The sequence below is a fragment of the Channa argus genome, chromosome 5, assembly GCF_033026475.1.
Source record: "Channa argus isolate prfri chromosome 5, Channa argus male v1.0, whole genome shotgun sequence".
Taxonomy (NCBI): Eukaryota; Metazoa; Chordata; class Actinopteri; order Anabantiformes; family Channidae; genus Channa; species Channa argus.
In genome coordinates, this window is record NC_090201.1 from 28,376,131 (window position 1) to 28,395,646 (window position 19,516).

A 19,516-nucleotide genomic window follows, 5' to 3' on the forward strand; every position below is an offset into this window, starting at 1 on the left:
AGGTAAAGTCCTGATTTTACCATCATTTTCGCCACCTGTGCCTGGTCATGAACGCAGCAGGATGCGTGGTGCCGTGTGCAGACCGCGTGTGGCGCAGAGGAGGATAGAAAACAAACATCTACGGTTTCGGGTCTGAGGTGAGTTTCAGCTCCGACCATCGATCCACTCTTTTGTCCCCACAGGAGGCTCACTGCCGCCGGGCTGCAGCGCCGCTCCATGCCGGAGCGGAGACGCTGCGAAGCGGACAGTCTCCCGTTGTTTGTCTGCTGTGGAACATGTGCTAATCTGTTAGCATGCTAGCCGACAATATGACCGTGCTGGGCCCGCTGACAGGCCGCCTCCGTCCCTACACCCAGCGCGGAAACCTGCAGGACCGAGTCGGAGGAGCAACTCTCCCGCGTGTGGAGCGGATCCTGCCGGAGGGGAGTCTCCGCTCGCAGCTGCATGTGAACGACGTGAGGCCGCGGGAAATCTGGGGGGCGGTGCTGCTGCAGAGCCTGCGAAACGGAACCAAACTACAAAAGCTAGGAAACGTTAACCAGCTTTTCATCAATGGTCGTGTTTATTGCTGTTTCAAAGACTGAAGCAACTCACAAAGTGATCGATACTGAAGGAGATTTTACAGTGGTGGAAGAAGTACTCAAGTATATTACCACAGTGTAGAAATACTCTGATACAAGTCAAAGTGCACAGCACTGCATTAGAAAGTTTACTTATATAATAGTGCAAAAGTATTATGATCCACATGCACTGCTTAACCAGAATGATCTATAAATGGATAATAGTTTCTGGTGGATGTAAACATCACTGAACCTGCAGCAGGTAAATAGGAGCTGATTTAACACTTTTAGTGCTGACAAGTATGTCAACATACTTCTCATGCACAGTACTAAGGCGATGATTCTGATGCAGTCCAGGTGTCTGTAGATAGACGCCTGGTTCTCAGCACTCAACACTGCTGCAGATATAAAAAAACTGGAGACCTCAACAGGAAATTCATCACCGTCTGTGTTGACAATCTATTTATTGCTTTAGTTGTTTTCCAAGTAAATCTAATGAAAACCTGTTAAGCATTTCTTATTCCAGCTGCTCTTTTTCTTTGTTTAAATTCAGTGTTCAGTGAAAACACAACAATATAAAAACATTTAAAGCTACACACATTAGTATAATAAACTCCTGCTGTCTTCTGGTCCACAAAGTCACTCTATTTAAGGGAACTTTGTGAATTATTTATGTATATGAAAACAATAACACAAATGTAAAGAGTGGTTGGTTTGGATGTGTTCACTATTCTACAATGACTCTCATCATGAGAAATGAAGAGCGATGGACGAATAACTCCAACGTGGACTGGTCCCATTTCGAGTCCGGGTGAATATGAGGCTTCAACATTCTGTCAAATGAAAGTTGTTTAAAATGGTCCCATTGCAGAGTGAGTGTTTGCTTTGGACTAAACTCTGCTGACCGATGAGAGGATGATGAGTCTTGCCTAAGCAGGGCCAGTCCTTAAGACCACCTGAGTTGATCCAGTTCAGGATTGAGCTCGACTGAGATGTCCGGTCCAGACCTTTCTCCTAAAGGATGGTGGATTACGTCTGTGTGCGAGGCCTCTACTGAGTAAGCGGAGGATTGTACTTGGAGCAATGCTGAAAACAGATGCAGATCTGGACCTAAACACGAGGGGGGTCATTGCTGACTTAATTCTTTCTCTGTCCTAGGTACAGGGAAGGAGTCTTCAGGCCTCAGATTGTTCAGGGTTTCATCTTCTATGGTCTGCTAAACCAGATGTGTGTTAAATCAGAATTATATGCGGGTGCAGGTGTGTACAGATGTGGGTCACATCAAAACTAACCTGGAGGAGTGTTGGTTAGGACGTTTGGTCGTCTGTATTTGAAAACTGAATAATTAATTATAATAAAATGTCTGTCTCTGTTCAGCGTCGTCGTGGTGATGAGCAGTAATGAGTGTTTCGGTTGTGGCCGCAGCGGCCACTGGGTGAAGAACTGTCCGAGTGCTGGCCGAGGACGAGGGAAAGGCCGTGGCAGAGGCAAAGGTGACTTCCGTTCAAACATGTCAATATCTAACACTCTTGCTTGGCTCTGGCCTTTACAGTGAAAGTCTTAGTATTTAGTTTTCTTCATCAGTGTCACGCAGTGGACTATGCTGCATGTGTATGTTTAGCTTTCCTCATTCACTGAAGGACAGTTTGTTTGTTCTCATCTTAAATCGGACTTGAAAACCAGCTGCATGTATGACATCATAGCTTGTTTGGAGCTATTTGAGGTCCAGCATGAAAGTAATATCAAACCTGGTCATGCTGGCTGACAATTAAACTAATTAACTGACTAAATAATTAGCCTCTTACTTAGTCTCTTTATTTTCACTTGTCAGGTTTCAAATCTGTACAAATGACTGTTATTTTGTTTCTTTTTGCAGAAAAAACGAAAGTTGTAGATGTTCCTCAGGTTCTGAAAGCTTTAAGTTATATTTTGTTGACATCACATGAACATGTACAATCCGAGAGTTGTTGGTGATCACACATGCTGTTTATTTGATAAAGTTCTGTAATACTTGACTCAGTAATGTGTTGTGTTTCAGATCTGTTCTGTTACCGCTGTGGGGAGCTTGGACACGTCGCCAGAGACTGTGAGAGGACTGAAGACGGTGAGGACACACCAGAATACAGTGATGTAACAATTAATAGAAGATCTAAAAACATTCTGTGCTTTGTAAAGTATTCGTAGTTATTTAAATCTTTGACAAATAGGAGCTAGTACTATAAATGGACTGATGTCTCCTAATGTCAGTGAGGAGCTGAGACCTGTGATCATAGCATTACTATAACATTATTATTAACACAAAGATTTCTAAACCCTGCTGAATCTGATTTCTTATCTGATTGGGCCACTCCAGCTTGTTTTGTCCCGTTTGTGATCTTTCACATTAGTGACTGAAGCTGACAGTGGTGACTGTTCATAGGTTCCAAACCTAATCATCTCACTTCAGGCGTTTTTTTCTTGGAATGTGCAGCTGATTTGTTCAGTGCACCACAGTCACCTGGTTATACACCTGTATATGTTCAGCTATGATATTTTAATCTAAGATAGTGGCCCTATAATGGAGCCTTGGGGAACTCCATGTCATTCCTCATCAGCACAAACTAGTCCTTGTCCTTCAGTGACTGATACCTCTAAAAGCTGCATGAAGTGAGTTTAGGTGACCTGAGGTGACATTAGAACAGAGCCGGTGTATCTACCTGACACTCCGCCTGCTGTCATCCCTGCAGCCTGTTATAACTGTGGCAGAGGGGGTCATATCTCCAGAGACTGCAAAGAGCCGAAGAAAGAGCGAGAGCAGCTGTGCTACAATTGTGGGAAGGCTGGACACATGGCACGGGACTGCAACCATGCCCATGAGCAGAAGTGCTACTCCTGCGGCGGCTTTGGTCACATCCAGAAGTGCTGCGAGAAGGTCAAGTGCTACAGGTAAACTGGGGCTTTAGGTGAATTTCTTTTAAGAAGTACAGGTAAATAGAGGTACACGAGTGGAACCAGCCTAACCAGTGCATCTGTTTGCTGCAGGTGTGGGGAGATTGGCCACGTCGCCGTGCACTGCAGCAAGGCATCAGAGCTGAACTGCTACAACTGTGGGAAGTCGGGTCACCTGGCCAAGGAGTGCACCATCGAAGCCACGGCCTAGATGGCACCCCCACCTCTGAATTCCCCCCCCCTTCTTTCTTTCTTTCTTTCTTTCTTTCTTTTTGCTTTCTTTCTTTCTCTTTATTCGTTCCCTCTGATGTTCTTCTTCTCATTTGTTGCGAGGCCTGTCACTCAGCCTCATAGCAGCCAATCAGAGTGGGCAGAGGGAGGATGAGGGCCGGACAATAAAACGTTTCTTCTGCCTTTATAAAAAAAGAAAACAAAACAAAAAAACAGAATCTGTGTTTTTAGTTTTGGTAGCGTCATCATGACATATAAAGCGTTTCAGAATCCTTTCAGCCCAGCTGATTGGCTGAGAGAGTTACGAAAGCCCCTCCCCCAGTTCTAAAGTGGGCAGGGCTATAACAAAGGAAAAAATAAGCACCGGAAGTTTTTATCTTCCGACATTAACTTTATTTTTCTGGATATTGTCTGAAAGAATTGTGATTGGTTCCACCTCCAGCAAACAGCTAATCACACCGCAGGACGAACAAGCCAATCAGAATGACGAGAAACATGAATTATTCATTTTTAAAAGTGTATTTTGTTGCTGTTTAAATCTGATGGCACCGACGGAGAAAACTAATAATAATAAAACACATTAAAAAAAAACAATTTTAAGTTTTGGGAGAGGAGATGTTTTCACAAAAGATCCAAATGTTATTTTTGTACAATATATCACTTAGAGCTACTGTAAAAATGTCTTTTGGTTGTTCTGCAGACTGTAAGTTTAACCTGACAATAAAACATGGTGGAGGAGGACGATAACGGAGCAAAGACACTTTTCTGTTTAAGCTGTTTATTTCACAACTAAAAGAAGCTCAATTCTGCCCAGACAGCAGACTCTACTTCAGAAACCTGGTTACTGAGATCTGTGTTTACATGCAGCAGAAGAGAATAAGACCAATCTGCTCGTAATAAAACAGCTTTCCCATTTACATGAAAGTTAAGAAATCGGCTTTCTCGAGCTAGCTGCTGAATGTAAGCTGGTTAATAAAGTCCATGTTTATGCATTCACATTTCAACCAGTCAAGACAAAAAGAAGAATGGAATTTACAAGGGAAATTATAGATGGAAACAAGCATGACATTAACAAAAGTACTAATGGCAAACCAAAATGATATGTGTTAAACATAAAAGTTTGTTGCAGTTTTCACGTATTAAAGGATAAAGTATTTGGAAGACAATGAGTACCACAATGTGTAAGCTACATTTAAACGTCAGAATACACTGCAGAACCATGGTGGACTCCAGCTGCCCAGTAGGCGAGGAAAATCAAGTCAAGTCAAGTCAAGTCAAGTGGCTTTTATTGTCATTTCTACTATACACAGTGGTACACAGTACACAGTAGAAACGAGATAACGTTCCTCCAAGAACCAAGGTGCTACAAACAACACAAGCTATAATAAAGTGCATCGAGTGCAACCAAGTGCAAACAGTGCAGACGAAAAAACAGTACAGACGGACAGTGTAGACAGACAACACAAGTAACACAGGACAGGACACAAGACACAAGACCCAAGACAGTGCCGACCAGTAAACCTACTGTATACTATTGTACAGTACAGTACAGTTCAGTTAAGTGTGCTAGGGGTGTTAAAAAAAAAGAGCGGCATGTAAACGGTATAGTGCATTTAAATGTCCAGCATGTAAAAAAAAAGTGCAATTGCATTGGAATGTGCAAAAAAAAAACAGCAGGTAAACAGTGTAGTGCAGTAAATGTAGAATGATAAAAGTAAATAAATAATAAATAAGTGGTGGTGGAATGAGATGAGTAGTGAGTGATGAGAATGTGCTGAAATCTTCTGAAAGGCAGCTGATGCGTTGAGTCGGGGCCATCAGTACAGAACAACCACATCCCTGACACACAGGTCTCTAAATTCCTCAGCACAGGACACAGGATGTACACAGAGGGAATGAATTCCAGAACTGTGTGCCTTCTGTCATTGGGCCTCTTTCAGGGCAGTTTATGTTACTGAGGTAGGGATTCGTGCTGTCGATCTCATGTCTCCCATGTGAGTGGAGGTACACCCAGAGGTGGTCCTTTTGTAGAAATACTAGTGTGGGCATGGCCACTTCAAAGCCCCACTTCCAGAATTAGATGAGGCTGTCAGGCCGACCATAAGCAGAGTAAAGGCCCCAATACAGGCAGAAGTAGTGACGGTTTTGTGAGTGGGGCTAAGAGACAGGTTTTCTTCTTGGGACAATTTCTGGTCATTACTTTTTTGAGTTCTGCAGTTTTTTTTCACACAAAACTACTTTTAAAATTATCTCCTCATTAGTTCCTATGTATTTACGCGTGTAAACTCCTTGTGGGTGCTGGGAGTGGAGGTCTCCAGCAGGTGTCAGTAGAGCAGCGGCAACGCGCCAGGAAACCGGAAACAGGAGAAGAAGCAAGTGCGCCGCTTCTTGCGGTGTGTGCGTCGTTGGAAGCTAATGTTGCTTCAGTTTTCCTCCGGATTTGTAATTTCGTAAAGAAATATAAAAACCAGCAACAAAGATGGTGAGTAGCTAATCAGTGTGATCAGTTATAGTTTATCACAGATAGTTTGCATGCTAAGATGTTAGCCAGAGTTTAGTTAGCTTGTTTGAAGAAGCTAAGGGCTAATGAGCTAATGGCTCCGTTCAGCAACGATGATGAATATTCGTCATATACAAACTTTTGAGCCTAGTAAAAATAGTTTAAGTCATAACGTCTGGGACGAACCTTTCAGGGAACGATCACTAACGAGTCCAAAGACTAAAGTGTTTCCACATAGTCTGTCTAAGGATTCAGGCAGCGTGTGCGCGTTTAAGTAACATAATTTTAAAAGGGGTCTGGTGTCAGCATAACGTTACTTCTGTTGGGCTGTGTCCGTTCTGGGTCCATTTTTATTTGGTCCAGGTCAGTAAATATTATAAATGGACCTCCAGTACTCGGGCTACAGATTCAGACTGAGTGCAAAGTTCATAGTCATAAGTGTAAACTTGAATAACGTGTCAGATTTACTGTTACTATGACTGTGTGAGGGGCTGTTGGTCCCACAGTCCGTGATAAAGTGCCTGTTTTGTTAACGGAGTCTGGTGTGAAACTTTCTTAGGATTATTTAGTTCACGTGTGGAGTAAATCAGTAAATGTATTTATGCAACAATTTTAGCTCAGAAACAGCAAAATAAACACAACTCATCTATTTAACAAAACCATATTTTACTGTAATAAAACCACAAACATTACAGATTAAATGGTTTCTTATATAGCACTTTTATCCAAAGTGCTTTTACAGTGTTGTTTTCTCGCCTGACCCTAGTGGGTCACGTGTCAATGCTTGATATTGTAGTACTTGCCCAAAGACACTTCAGAATGGAACCTAGCTAACGTACTAACTAAACTACTGCCACCCAGCTGATGTGACGTTCTTATTCTGAAAGGCCTTAAAATCTTGTTGCTCAGTCAGGCACCAGGCCGAGACACAAAGGTTTCATCTCTAGAGTTTCTCAGTACAGTAATCTGTAAAATTAGATTGCAATAAAGTGATCAAAATGTCACACAATGTTCAGAGGATCTTATTGATCGCATCAGAAAGTTTAAAGTGTTGATTCAGTCACAAACAGGCTCTGATAAAATTCTTGGCTTTTGAATAGCGTCTGGTCTGAGCTTCTTGGTGACAACTCAGTTCTTAATCACCTGGGGCTTAAGTTTAGACTCTTCAGTAGTTTTATTAAGTCATTTAGCAATATTCCGGAAGAATATTTTAGTGCATGAAGTGCTTTCATAGTTAATGTAAATTATCTGCTTAAACATGTTTGACTCCTGCTGAGTTTAGTTCAGTTAAGTTTAACATTAGCCAAACGGTATCATGTATCTTTGACATTTAAAATTAATTGATTATTAGCAGATTAATGTATTTTCAATTATTAACTGATGTCTGTCTGTCTGTCTGTCTATGCAGGCGAGAAATGCAGAGAAAGCCATGTAAGTACTGTACTGTGTGTGTCTGTGTGTGTGTGTGTGTGTGCAGGGGTGGGGGTGAGTGTTCTGGGATTTGCCTCATGTTCTGAGGATGATGTTGTGTTTCTAACCATCTTCCTCTGTCTCTCAGGACGGCTCTGGCTCGGTTCAGACAGGCTCAGTTGGAAGAGGGAAAAGTCAAGGTCAGGTTCTACTTTACATTCTACTGTTCTGTCACAGTTACTGGGGGGGGGGCACAAGCTGTGTTGTTAGTTGTGATTTTTGCCATTAAAGTTCTAAATAATGAGAACATATAGTAGATGAAGAGAAGAATTTTTTAAATAATTGGTTACAAATAGAAAGAGGAGTCTCCTCAATCTGGGTCTTACCAAGAGACGACAACCAGAATATTTGTGTCTAATTCTCTGAGCTTTTCTCTCTTTCTGACCTGTGTTTCTACAGGAGCGGAGACCTTTCCTCGCATCAGAGTGCAGCGAACTTCCTAAAGCTGAGAAGTGGAGAAGACAGGTAATTACTCTGTAGTACATAGTGCAGTATAAGCACAAGTGCCAGTTACCTTGTTTCTGAGAAATTCTGAAACTTCTTTTTGTCTCTAAATTCTCGATTGCTGGGAGATAAGTCCAGCATCAGTCCCATGTAAACAACACAACTAGCTATTTGATAGTAAAAAGCATCCTGGGTTGTAGTCTGCCCTCATTAAACCATGTTTTGTGTGTACTGCATTTGTACTGATACGTGTGTGAACCGCATGTGTTTCAGATCATCAGTGAGATCTCCAAGAAGGTGGCTCAGATCCAGAATGGTGAGTTTAAACCAGATCTCTCGGACTCGTGTGCGTCTCTTTCTCTCTTTATCTCTCTCTCTTTTTGTCTGACCTCTCTCTGACCCTTCTGCCTGCAGCTGGTCTTGGGGAGTTCAGGATCCGGGATCTGAATGATGAGATCAACAAGCTGCTGAGAGAAAAAGGTCACTGGGAGGTCCGGATCAAGGAACTCGGGGGACCAGACTACGCTGTAAGCAAAGATAAACCAGTATCCGCAGTGGAAACCAGAACTTTGGGTTATTTACAGCTCTAGTCTCACTTGGTGTTATACAGCAGAGTCACATAGACAGTATCTCCCTTCAGTGTGAGCTACATGAAATAAAAAAACACTCAGTAACAGAATTAGGAACATGGAAATAAGGCACTATCACTAATTGATCCTCTGATGAGTGGGTCCTGCTGGCAGAGGGGGGGTGTTTGTGAGTCAGGGAGCTGAAAACTGGTTCCACTTTGGGCTGTGGAACGTAAAAAACAAATCTTAACAAATCCAGTATACAAATCCAATCCTGTATCCTGAAGCAAAATAACATCAGATGGAATAATCTGGGCGCGTGTTGAGGATTTGTTGATGTTTGTTTTAGCGCGTTGGCCCAAAGATGTTGGATCATGAGGGGAAGGAGGTTCCTGGAAACAGAGGGTACAAATACTTTGGAGCAGCCAGAGATCTGCCTGGAGTCCGAGAGCTGTTCGAGAAAGAACGTACGTAAACTCTGTACAGTCACAGACATTTTGACATAGTAAATATAACGTGATCTTTGGTCCTCACTGTTCATGTGGCTCCCAGCTGCCCCAGCACCAAGGAAGACTAGAGGGGAGCTGATGAAGGAAGTAGACGCAGAGTACTACGGCTACCGAGATGAAGATGATGGAGTCCTGCTTCCTCTGGAGGCGCAGTACGAGAAACAAGGTGTTTTTTTTTCACAATGCAGTGACATTAATTTTAATCCCGTTACATTAGTTTAGAATGACATTGTTATTTGTAGTGAGAGCAGGGAGCAGGTGGAGGAAAATCTAGAGAGGTGGAGGTCTGCTCTGGAAAACAGAGGAATGAAGCTTAGCCGCAGCAAGACAGAATACATGTGTGTGAATGAGAGGGACCCAGGTGGAACGGTGAGGTTACAGGGAGCAGAGGTGAAGAAGGTGCAGGACTTTAAGTACTTAGGGTCAACGGTTCAGAGCAACGGTGAGTGTGGAAAAGAGGTGAAGAGGCGAGTGCAGGCAGGTTGGAACGGGTGGAGAAAAGTGTCAGGTGTGTTGTGTGATAAAAGAGTATCAGCGAGAATGAAAGGAAAGATGTTCAAGACGGTGGTGAGACCAGCAATGTTGTTCGGCTTAGAGACAGTGGCACTGAAGAAAAGACAGGAGGCAGAGCTGGAGGTAGCAGAGCTTAAGATGTTGAGGTTCTCTTTGGGAGTGACGAGGATGGACAGGATCAGAAATGAGGACATCAGAGGGACAGCTCATGTTAGATGTTTTGGAGATAAAGGCAGAGAGGCCAGATTGAGGTGGTTTGGACATGTTCAGAGGAGAAACTGTGAATATATCGGTAGAAGGATGCTGAGGTTGGAGCTGCCAGGCAGGAGGTCTAGAGGAAGAGCAAAGAGGAGATTTATGGATGTAGTGAGGGAGGACATGAAGTTAGTTGGTGTGAGTGAAGAGGATGCAGAGGACAGAGTTAGATGGAGGCACATAATTCGCTGTGGCGACCCCTGAAAGGGAGCAGCCGAAAGGAAAAGAAGAAGACATTAGTTTAGAATCAAGAATCCATTGTTAAATAAAACCTGAAATGGTTTTATGATCCAGTGGGATTTTGCTGAAACTATTCAGTGAGAAATTTAAGTAACTTGATTATTAAAATGAATCATTTCACATTTTTTTGGATCAAAGCTTATATTAATCAGTCTAGAGACAAACATTTCTGTGTTTTGCATGAATGAATTACCGTCACACAATGTGTGACACGCTTAAGTGATTGCAACCCAAGTGAACCAAGAATTATTGTAAAATTTTACTCTATTTTTTTCATATGGATCGTGCTTAGTAATCAAATTATAAAAGGCGTCATCCTAAGCATTTTCAACATCAGCAATAGCATAGATTTATTTCCCAGTCGATATGAAATAAGTAGTGAAGAAATTCTTGTTCAGAGAAGTGATTCAGGTCTTATTAATTTTAAAGTTTATTTCAGGCTCCTCAAGGTTTAAGTCATTTTAGATAAAAGTGAGAAATTAGTAAATTCAGTGTATATTACAGTATAGAGTACAGTATATTTATTTCAAGTTTTACATCCTTAGAATTCGGTGGGAAATTGTTCTTCTTTTGTGCTATAGAACACTTGGTGGACTCAATTACTACAATAATTTTCAATCATTTAAAAAAAATCTATATTTTGTTAAGAACTGGGGATATTATTGCATCAATAACAAAACAAAGGTCATTGTAAAGGACTTATTGCTTCATAGACGATGAAAGGGACCTAAAAAAACTGACCCAAACTCGATGCACATAAGTTATCAAAAAAAAAGCCCTAATCTGAGGGGAATCCTAACCCACATTATAAATTACAGTTACCAGTTGATTTGCTGTGAAGCCCTTTGTCACTGTGGGCCTCACCGTGACCTCTGTGCCCTCATAAGGTCTAATGGAGTTTGAACTCCATTACATCTCAACTCGAGCAGTGATTGATTGATAGATGCATTTACGTTGCCTTAAAGTTGCTGTTACAGTATAAATAGATGCTAATTTATTCAGTTGTTCATATTCACTCACATGAGAGGGGCCATGGCATCTATATTCTCCTTAACACATCTGTGGTTCCTTTGACCTGTCATCTGAAGCATATGCTCTGGCTCAGGTCGGTCGAAATAATTAGGATTAATTACAGTAAAATGTGTGATTATTCACAGCCCTAATTTGATTGTTTTTGTTGTTGTTGTCTGTGTCTGCGTGCAGTTGTGATGGACGCAGTGCAGAAGTGGAAAAAAGAGAGAGAGTCTCGTCTGTCCGGAGAGAAGCAACAGGAGGAAGAGGAGGAAGAGGAGAGCATCTACACTGTCCACAATGACGAGGTGAAATGTCCATTTACCTACTCATCATTCCTCCAATCAGCTGTGACAGAGCGATCAGCTAATTACAGCACATCACCTGCAGAACAGTTTCTGATCAGGATCACAAGATTCTTATGGTTTGTTCAGACCAGTGTAGGCTGCCAGACTTCACTTATACAACTGCATGTTTTTGTCTCTGCTGTCATGGTAATTAGGGACACAGCTGATCTCAAATCAGGTTAACTGTTTGTTTTTACTGTGGCTGAAGAGATTTTATGTCTGGTTGTTGATAGTAGTTTGATAAGGGATAAAGTTCAGTGAATGTTAGACAGATGTAGTGGTCTTCAGCAGGACTATGCTGAATATACTGAGCTTGACACTGAAACTGATCCACCAGCCACAAGGACTAAATGCAAAAGAGAAAAAGTAGGTTTGGTTACTAAGGTTGAAAGATCTGTTTGTGGAACTGAAAAATCAGTTTCCCTCAACTCAGTTTGACCAAACTTTCCAAAGTTCCACTAAACCTAAACGTCTGCCTGGACCCCTGTTGACCTTACTGGTGTCAGTAAGTGTGTGTTTGTTTTGTGTCCCCGTGCAGCCTGACGATGATGAGGAAAGTCGGGAGGAGCAGGAGGGAGAAGAGGGAGGAGTCACCTTCATTTCTCACGTACCTGTTCCCTCACAAAGAGAGGTGAGACCCACGTGTGTTTGTTTTTCCACCCTTCTGAGGATCTTGATGAGTGGTTTCACCCTAACCTCTGTCTGACAGGTGGAGGAGGCCCTGGTCCGGAGGAAGAAGATGGAGTTGTTGCAGCGTTACGCCAGTGAGACTCTTCAGGCTCAAAGTCAAGAAGCCAGAACTCTGCTGGGACTTTGACCTGTGTGTCTGTCTGTCTTTAACGTGTCTGTCTGTTGATGTAAATATGGAATTTTGTACACAGCCCATTTCTTAATAAACATAGTTAAGCTCAGTTTGTCACATTTTACTGTTTTTTTTTTAAACAGTCGCAGACATTTAATCAGATTTTTTAAACATTCTTTCTATCTTTGTCAGAACACACTACTTCTTGGGTGCCTACATTACCCATGATGCACCTTGACCATAGACAGACAGGTGTCATTTTAGCAGCAGCTACAGAGCTTAGCTGAGCCTTTCTACCTCCACACATTTGTCCTGCATACTTAGAACCCTGATGAATGTTCCACATCATACCAGAATTGTTTTATGCTGCTATGATCAAGTTTGATTGTTTGCATAAAGACTTATTTCCTTGTGCTACAGTTCATTCTGTCTTGTTGTGACTGTGTGAGACAACAGATCTGAGTCTTGTCCACAGCACGAATAAAATCATCAAACCCTGTCTTCAACATTTTCCATGTCCTGAGCTTAGTGTCATTAATAGAAAAAACATTTTCGTGACAATGTTGAGACAGTGGCAAGCAGCAGAATGTGTCCTGTCTCGTGCTCTGTCTGGCAGCTGATTGGTTGATTGGGGGCTGCTGCTGCTGCAGCATGTGATTGGCTGATTAACAACTGAAGGCTGCATGTGAGGGAGAATGTCTGTCAGCTGCTTTCAATTATTTAATGAATGTATGTCTTTATATGTGGGCACATTTTTTATGTGGATACCGAGGATGCTTCTGTTAGGTTCTCAGGAAGTTTAGCATTCACATGTTAAAGACTAAACGTTAGATGCTAATTTATTAATGTAAGATCTGCTGGGTGTAAATGAGTTAAATTATATTTGTGTGGAACTTTTAACTTCTGCCTCACTTGCTGCCAGTATTTCTGGAAGTTGTCTTTAACGTCCAGAGGATGAGTTCAGCATTTCTGCTGCTTCGTTCTGAGTTTGTCTCAGACTCCATCAGGTGGTTTCCTGTTTGTTCAGCTGATGTGACTCCGCGTGGATGTAACTGAGGATGAAAATGTTGGGATTTTGTTGATAATAAAACAATGACCCTTTACGTCTGGGTCCTGCCTCCAGTGGCGTCACGTTTGTGTCAGTATAAATGAGCAATGGCTCTGCTGCTCTGCCGCACACAGGCGTCATGTGGGGTCGAGGTTTCCTGCAGCAGACATTCAGACACTTGTCCACCAGCAGACAGGTCAGTGGTTGGTTTATGGGGATGTCACCTGCCCTATTGGGTCCTGGGTTGTGTCCAATTTAAGTTTTTAGGGTTTTCAGGTGATTTGAGGTCAGACATCCTGGGGGAGTCTGTTAATTCAGGTATTATGTTTAAACAATATTTAATATTTTAGTCAAGTATGTCAGTTATGTACTTCTACTCCATTACATGTAAGACGGAGACATTGTTCTTTTTACTTCTCCACATTTGTCTGACAGATAATGTGTAGCTACTAAATACTTTTCAAATTAAGATTTTTTTATGTCATTATCTTCTAATCAGTTCATCCATGAGTCCACGTGAATGAAATTTCCTTCCAGCTGTAGAGCTAATGAGAATGATACAGATGTGAGGTAACAGTGACTTTGACGAACAATAGGAGACCAGTTTAAAGATGGTTCTTCAAACCAATTCTGACATCTTGTGTTCATAAGCGACAGATGGAAAACTTAAACATAATATCTCCAGCCACAGCTGTTGTCCTGTGCTGAGGAATTAAAACGTAAAAAGCTTTGCAATTCTAAAGTCAGGAGAAAAGACTTTGTTACCAGTTCCATCAAATGATTTCCATTTTAGTCTGTAACATGTTTAACCACACATCTGCATCAAAGAAAAATTAATACAAATTTGTGTTTTAAAGATTCTCAGTCATCCAGGTCCTAAAAACTGGACTAGTGTTACACAGTTTTTTGCCCTAATCAAAAAGAGCTCCAGCTGTGCTGAGGAACCTTTAATTGTTCTCAGATTTCTCTTTACTTCCAGCATTTAAATGTTGCCTTAATGTAACAATATGCTCATGTAATACACAAAGGACTTTTGATACTTTAAGTACAGGTCTTTGACGGTACTGAATTTGAATACAGGATTGACGGTGAGTATTTCTGCAGTGTTGTTGGTATTTTTTGACTGAAGTAAAGGGCATGAGTGCTTCTCCCACCACTGGTTTGGCTAAATGCTAAATGTTCTTCAGGTCTTCAATGTTCAGGAACATTTTGGCATTTAAAAAAAAAAACCTTTTATGGGGAAAAAAAAGACTTTCTAACCAGCTGACAATTTATTTGTTCATGGACATGAAACAAACTAGTGAATAAAAGTCACCTGTTTGTGTCCGTCTCCCCTATCAGGTTGGCATCCTCTTTGATGTGGACGGCGTCCTGCTCCGTGGACGCTCTGTGATCCCAGCAGCTCAGCGAGCTTTCAGAAAGCTTCTTGATGCAAACAACAACTTCCTGTTTCCTGTCGTCTTTGTCACCAATACAGGAAGTTGTCACAGACATCACAAGGCTCAACAGCTGTCTGACCTCCTGGACATAAAGGTGAGACAGACTGAGGGTGATTGACATCAAATGGATGATGTGGCGCCCCCACTCACCCAGTGGTCACTGCCAGTACTGCAGCTAAAGTCATTTGCAATTTAAAATCCTGACGCTGTCAACTCAGTTTTCACTTTTTGACTTTTTAATATGTGAAGGTGAAAATTTGAAAGCCACGTGTATGTTTGTCATTTAGTTCATGGTTTCTTTTTTATTATGTTGGACTCACTTCTGTTGCCAATTCACTTGTGTTTTCATTTAATTCAAATAGATGTAGTAATTTCAGTGTACAATGCTACAGGTAACTACAAAAGTTGGTTTAATGTCACAGCCGATAAGATTAATTTGCAATAAGTTAGCATGATGGGGTATAAAAGATCAAGCCAGAAATGAGGATGGACTATTTTAACCCACAATCAAATGTCTATTTCAACATTTTATGGATTTTCAAATATAGGTTAAAAATTGTTTGTATTTACAGCTTCACAGCTTTTTTGAAAATGGTTTTTATTTATTTATTTTTATGTATTAGTTTTGAGCTATTTGCTGCTATGCTGTGAGTGGACCACCAGTCATGTCACCTCTCTCCTGTAGATCACTCCGGAGCAGGTGGTTCTTTCCCACGGTCCTTTGAAAATGTTGAAGCGTTTCCACGATAAATGTGTCCTGGTGTCTGGACAGGGACCAGTGATCGACATCGCTAACACGTATCCTTCACCGCCAACCTCTGATCCCTCACTGGTTCTTGACCTTTGACCTGTCGGGGTCAAATTTTTACCATAGACCTAGAATACAAAACTGTGGCCAAAATGTCTCAAGCTGCAGAGAAGCTCACATTTACATGGTCTCTAATATTTAATCTGTGAAGGTCTTGTACTAGTAAAACTTAGACTCTATAAAGTAGACTTTAAAAAAGTCAACAAAGGGACAATGATAACCACTGATTTTAAAATCTTTTGTTCAATTTTCATAAAACACTTTTCAGTTTTTAAAATTCTGTTAAACATGTAGTTTTGGCCTGATTGACTCAGTACATACATAGAATAATTTATTTGTGCATCAAAGTATTGTACAAGTTACATCTCCTAGATTTTTATAATTTACTTTATTTTATATTTTTTTAAGTAAACACTTATGCCAGCAAATTCATAGCTAATTCACACTAGCGCACAGTCGGGTCATTTTGATTAAATACACACCACCCATTGAAATGAAGCATCAGGCCGAGATAAGTCTGTAGGATCAAATTCCAGTCAATGCACCAGGTGTGTCCTTGAATGAGACACTCAGCTCTGGCTACCTGAGCACTGCGTGTGTCTGTCCACCATCCCCACCAGATGGGTTAAATGCAGAGGACAAATTTAATTTTAACATGCATGTGCAACACATACCTATGTACAAAATGCATATGTGCATTATCTTTACTGATATAAAATCAGAAAACCTTTTCATTTTATTTATATTTGCTATAATGTAGAATAAAATAACGTGTTTAAAGGGGAGCTACACATCAGTCAGATTTAGCCATTTTTGTTTGGAGTTAAAGGTTCTGTTCAGATGAATCCTTTGAGTCCTAGCAAATCAGGATGAAACCGGTTTTGAGGACTGTTGTTTCATGTAACAACCTTAGTGACAGTTGTCAGGGAAGCGAACAGCCTCTCATCCTATTGCTGTATCTGTGTCTGACAGTCTCATAACATAAGTCTTTACCAAGTTGTCATCAGTTTGGGTTTTCAAAATGTGGTGAGCATTGAGCAGCTCCGACACCATCACCCACACCTGGACATGGTGGACCATGACCGGACACCCAGACCAACTGTGAGTACCTGTGACAGTTGATGCTGGTTTGTCCTCACTGAGTTTAAAAACTCCTACCTAAGTTCTTAGTTGACTAAGGCCTAAGGACTCAATCAGGTTCCACCATTAAATTCCAACTAAAATTAAATGGGTGTTTTTTTTTCCTCATACAGCTTCTTTAGTCCGTAAATTGTCTTTGAATCTTATAATCTTTGAATATGTGAATGGCGCCTCCTCATTTTGCATAAATTTTACACATTACTGTTGGACTGAGGGCTAAATGAACCTATACTGAAGACGGCAAATTAGACCACATCATCCCAGGTCCAGATCAAAATCCAGAAGACTTAAACTTGTTAGACTTTTAATGAAGCTTTGATTATCAGTGATGTAACAGTGTTTTTCCTCTTTCAGTCATCTCCTCTCTCCACTCTTCCCAAAATAGAAGGTAACACGGCCACACAACACACAATAGAATGTAATGCTCTTCCTCTGGTTTACTTACATTTGACTACATTTAATTGACTCTGTATCGGCGTGTTTTTACCAGGTGCACTGTAACTCCAGCAAGTACAACAATATTAAGTGCTCTACATTTTTACAAAATGAAAACGTATGTTGTCCTTTGTGTTTATCCCAGAAGTTCAGGGTGGCCACAGCTGATCATTGTCCAGATGTTTATCTGTCACAGCCTTTTCTGACAAAACCCTCCTCAATTTCTACCTGGCTTGGACTGGCACTGCACAGATACAAATAAGCAAATGAAAAGGAAAAAAATGAATGAATAAAGAAGAAAACAAAATGCTGAATTTATATTATCTCTGACTTCCTGTGTTGTTGTAGCGATCATCCTTTTTGGAGAGCCAATCAGATGGGAAACCAACCTGCAGCTGCTGATTGACGTGCTCTTGACCAATGGGAGTCCCAGCTGCGAGTACGATTCTCAGGTGTCTGCTCACCTGCCAGTTTTGGCCTGCAACATGGATCTGATGTGGATGGCGGAGGCACCATCACCACGGTAACCAACTCAATGCCATTATGTCAAAAACTGATCTGTTAGGTGTTATAATTATAAGCTGTGTCCACATCTGTCAGGACGGTGGGTTTTTAGTTTGACCCCACTGTGCTGCTGTAGGTTCGGTCATGGGATGTTCCTGCTGTGTCTGGAGTCCATCTACAGGAAGCTGACAGGTCGGGAGCTGCAGTACCAGGCGGCGCTTGGAAAACCCAGTCTACTGATGTACCAGTATGCCGAGCATCTGTTGAGGCTGCAGAACCAAGACCGCAAGCTGACTACGGTCTATGCTGTCGGGTAACAAAAACTTACTATAACATAGTCTATAACTAAACTGTCTGTGACACCATCAGTAACCAAACTTTCTGTCACATTTCTGTAATTGAAACATGCATAACACTGTCTCTAACCAAACTGTTCATAAGACCATCTGCAACCAAATTGTAACGTTGTCTGTAAACAAATTGCCCCACATTTTCTGTAAACACTGTATATCTGCGATGGTTTTATCTTGTTTGCTGCTTTAAAAATCCAGTTTGAAATGGTTTTTCAGGGACAAATTCTCACCAGGCAGCAACTTGAGGGGCACTAAAAGAACTCATTGCTCCAATTGCAATCAAACATACAGATCTGCTTTATCAGGTGCATGACTGAACCTGTCCCACTGCTGATCTAAACTGACATGAAAACAAACCTTCCTTGTCGCCTAGTGACAACCTCATGACGGACATCTACGGTGCCAACCTGTACAACCGTTACCTGGCTCAGCAGCTCACTGCCATGGCAACCAGCACCAAGCTTGTTGCCAAGGGAACTGGGAATCACATGGCAATGGAGGAGGAGCTGGTGTCAGCTGCTGCTCAATGTCGCTCCATACTGGTTCGTAGGGTTTTTAGTTTCTTTTCAGACTCTTAATTTCTGTCAGTAACAATAATATTTGGTGCACTATTAACACATCTGAACAAAATACATTAATTTACCTGAATATTCTTTTAATGTTAAACATTGTTCTTACTGAGTAGCTTTAACATTTAACAGGTAAATACTACCTACTACCACCAATAATGATTCAGAGGTTCGACCATTGTCTCTACTGATGCTTGTTTTACACCTTGTGTTCTTTTGTTTTTTAAGATTTACTGTTAATGACTTCTAATCACCCAGGAGCAGGACAGTAATCACAAACCCTCACATTATCAGTATGTTTTACCTGCCCTCAGGTGTGCACAGGTGTCTACAATCCACGCTCCTCGTTTTCTAGTGACCAGACCAGCATCATCACACAGACAGTGTCCCATGGTCACAGAGACCTAATCCTGGAGCCAGACTTGGTGGAGCCAAACCATGTGGTGGAGGATGTGGAGGCTGCAGTCGACCTGCTGTTGCAGCTGGAGGCTGTAACCTCTGACCCCTGACCTGTAGGTCAGGGTATTTTATTTTTTATAGTCAACCCACTCTTTGAACCTTTACCTACTCTGAATTGTGAAGAATCTGCTTTTAAATTAATCTTCTAATCGACAGTGGTTGGTTGGTGCCAGGTCTGTGATTTCAAATGTTTCCAGATAAAACGAGCTATAAGCTGTGATTTAATTTTTGGTTTGTAAACATAAACATTTTATGTTTTATTGAAATACATTGCACCATAAATGGGAGTTAAATGTGAGATTAAATTATTCAAATGTTTAATAATTTCTTTAAATGTTTTCAATTTGTCATTTTTGGTTATTGTGTGGATTGATGGAGAAGT

The 19,516-nt window shown here is 41.3% G+C and overlaps 3 protein-coding genes across 10 annotated transcripts; all 3 read left to right on the forward strand.

Annotated features, from left to right (window-relative positions):
• Nucleotides 1–12: 12 nt before the first annotated feature.
• Nucleotides 13–4,479, forward strand: cnbpb (CCHC-type zinc finger, nucleic acid binding protein b). Of its 8 annotated transcripts, XM_067505408.1 has the most exons (7): nucleotides 144–1,617; nucleotides 1,719–1,819; nucleotides 1,938–2,053; nucleotides 2,437–2,465; nucleotides 2,599–2,685; nucleotides 3,287–3,485; nucleotides 3,582–4,479. In XM_067505408.1, exons 3-7 carry the CDS (start codon nucleotides 1,951–1,953, stop codon nucleotides 3,632–3,634), a joined length of 471 nt encoding a protein of 156 aa, XP_067361509.1. In that variant the 5' UTR covers nucleotides 144–1,617; nucleotides 1,719–1,819; nucleotides 1,938–1,950; the 3' UTR covers nucleotides 3,635–4,479. The 8 variants fall into 8 exon arrangements, with proteins under 8 accessions (XP_067361508.1, XP_067361511.1, XP_067361510.1 ...); XM_067505407.1 differs by lacking the exons at nucleotides 144–1,617; nucleotides 1,719–1,819 and adding an exon at nucleotides 13–137; XM_067505409.1 differs by lacking the exons at nucleotides 144–1,617; nucleotides 1,719–1,819 and adding an exon at nucleotides 15–137 and having other exon boundaries at nucleotides 2,599–2,664.
• Nucleotides 4,480–6,055: 1,576 nt separating this feature from the next.
• isy1 (ISY1 splicing factor homolog) lies at nucleotides 6,056–12,488 on the forward strand. Its single transcript, XM_067505417.1, has 11 exons — nucleotides 6,056–6,201; nucleotides 7,628–7,650; nucleotides 7,778–7,829; nucleotides 8,089–8,154; nucleotides 8,407–8,449; nucleotides 8,548–8,660; nucleotides 9,052–9,169; nucleotides 9,255–9,377; nucleotides 11,423–11,538; nucleotides 12,116–12,208; nucleotides 12,287–12,488. The coding sequence occupies exons 1-11, from the start codon at nucleotides 6,199–6,201 to the stop codon at nucleotides 12,392–12,394; spliced, it is 858 nt and encodes a 285-aa protein (XP_067361518.1). The 5' UTR covers nucleotides 6,056–6,198; the 3' UTR covers nucleotides 12,395–12,488.
• A 155-nt stretch (nucleotides 12,489–12,643) lies between these two features.
• On the forward strand, nucleotides 12,644–19,184 carry zgc:77375 (uncharacterized protein LOC402927 homolog). Its single transcript, XM_067505416.1, has 9 exons — nucleotides 12,644–13,623; nucleotides 14,769–14,960; nucleotides 15,552–15,664; nucleotides 16,682–16,775; nucleotides 17,169–17,202; nucleotides 17,598–17,772; nucleotides 17,890–18,066; nucleotides 18,480–18,648; nucleotides 18,990–19,184. The coding sequence occupies exons 1-9, from the start codon at nucleotides 13,528–13,530 to the stop codon at nucleotides 19,182–19,184; spliced, it is 1,245 nt and encodes a 414-aa protein (XP_067361517.1). The 5' UTR covers nucleotides 12,644–13,527.
• The last annotated feature ends 332 nt before the right edge of the window (nucleotides 19,185–19,516 follow it).

What these genes read in the sequence shown, in the direction of transcription:
- zgc:77375 (XM_067505416.1), top strand. Translation starts at nt 13,528, where the DNA reads ATGAGCAATGGCTCTGCTGCTCTGCCGCACACAGGCGTCATGTGGGGT. An exon ending in ACTTGTCCACCAGCAGACAG is followed by an intron (nt 13,624 to 14,768) that starts GTCAGTGGTTGG and finishes CTCCCCTATCAG; the next exon opens with GTTGGCATCCTCTTTGATGT. An exon ending in GTGATCGACATCGCTAACAC is followed by an intron (nt 15,665 to 16,681) that starts GTATCCTTCACC and finishes AGTTGTCATCAG; the next exon opens with TTTGGGTTTTCAAAATGTGG.
- isy1 (XM_067505417.1), top strand. An exon ending in TGGAAGAGGGAAAAGTCAAG is followed by an intron (nt 7,830 to 8,088) that starts GTCAGGTTCTAC and finishes GTGTTTCTACAG; the next exon opens with GAGCGGAGACCTTTCCTCGC. An exon ending in TCGGGGGACCAGACTACGCT is followed by an intron (nt 8,661 to 9,051) that starts GTAAGCAAAGAT and finishes TGTTTGTTTTAG; the next exon opens with CGCGTTGGCCCAAAGATGTT.
- cnbpb (XM_067505402.1), top strand. Translation starts at nt 1,951, where the DNA reads ATGAGCAGTAATGAGTGTTTCGGTTGTGGCCGCAGCGGCCACTGGGTG. An exon ending in AGGCCGTGGCAGAGGCAAAG is followed by an intron (nt 2,054 to 2,598) that starts GTGACTTCCGTT and finishes GTTGTGTTTCAG; the next exon opens with ATCTGTTCTGTTACCGCTGT. An exon ending in GAGAAGGTCAAGTGCTACAG is followed by an intron (nt 3,486 to 3,581) that starts GTAAACTGGGGC and finishes TGTTTGCTGCAG; the next exon opens with GTGTGGGGAGATTGGCCACG.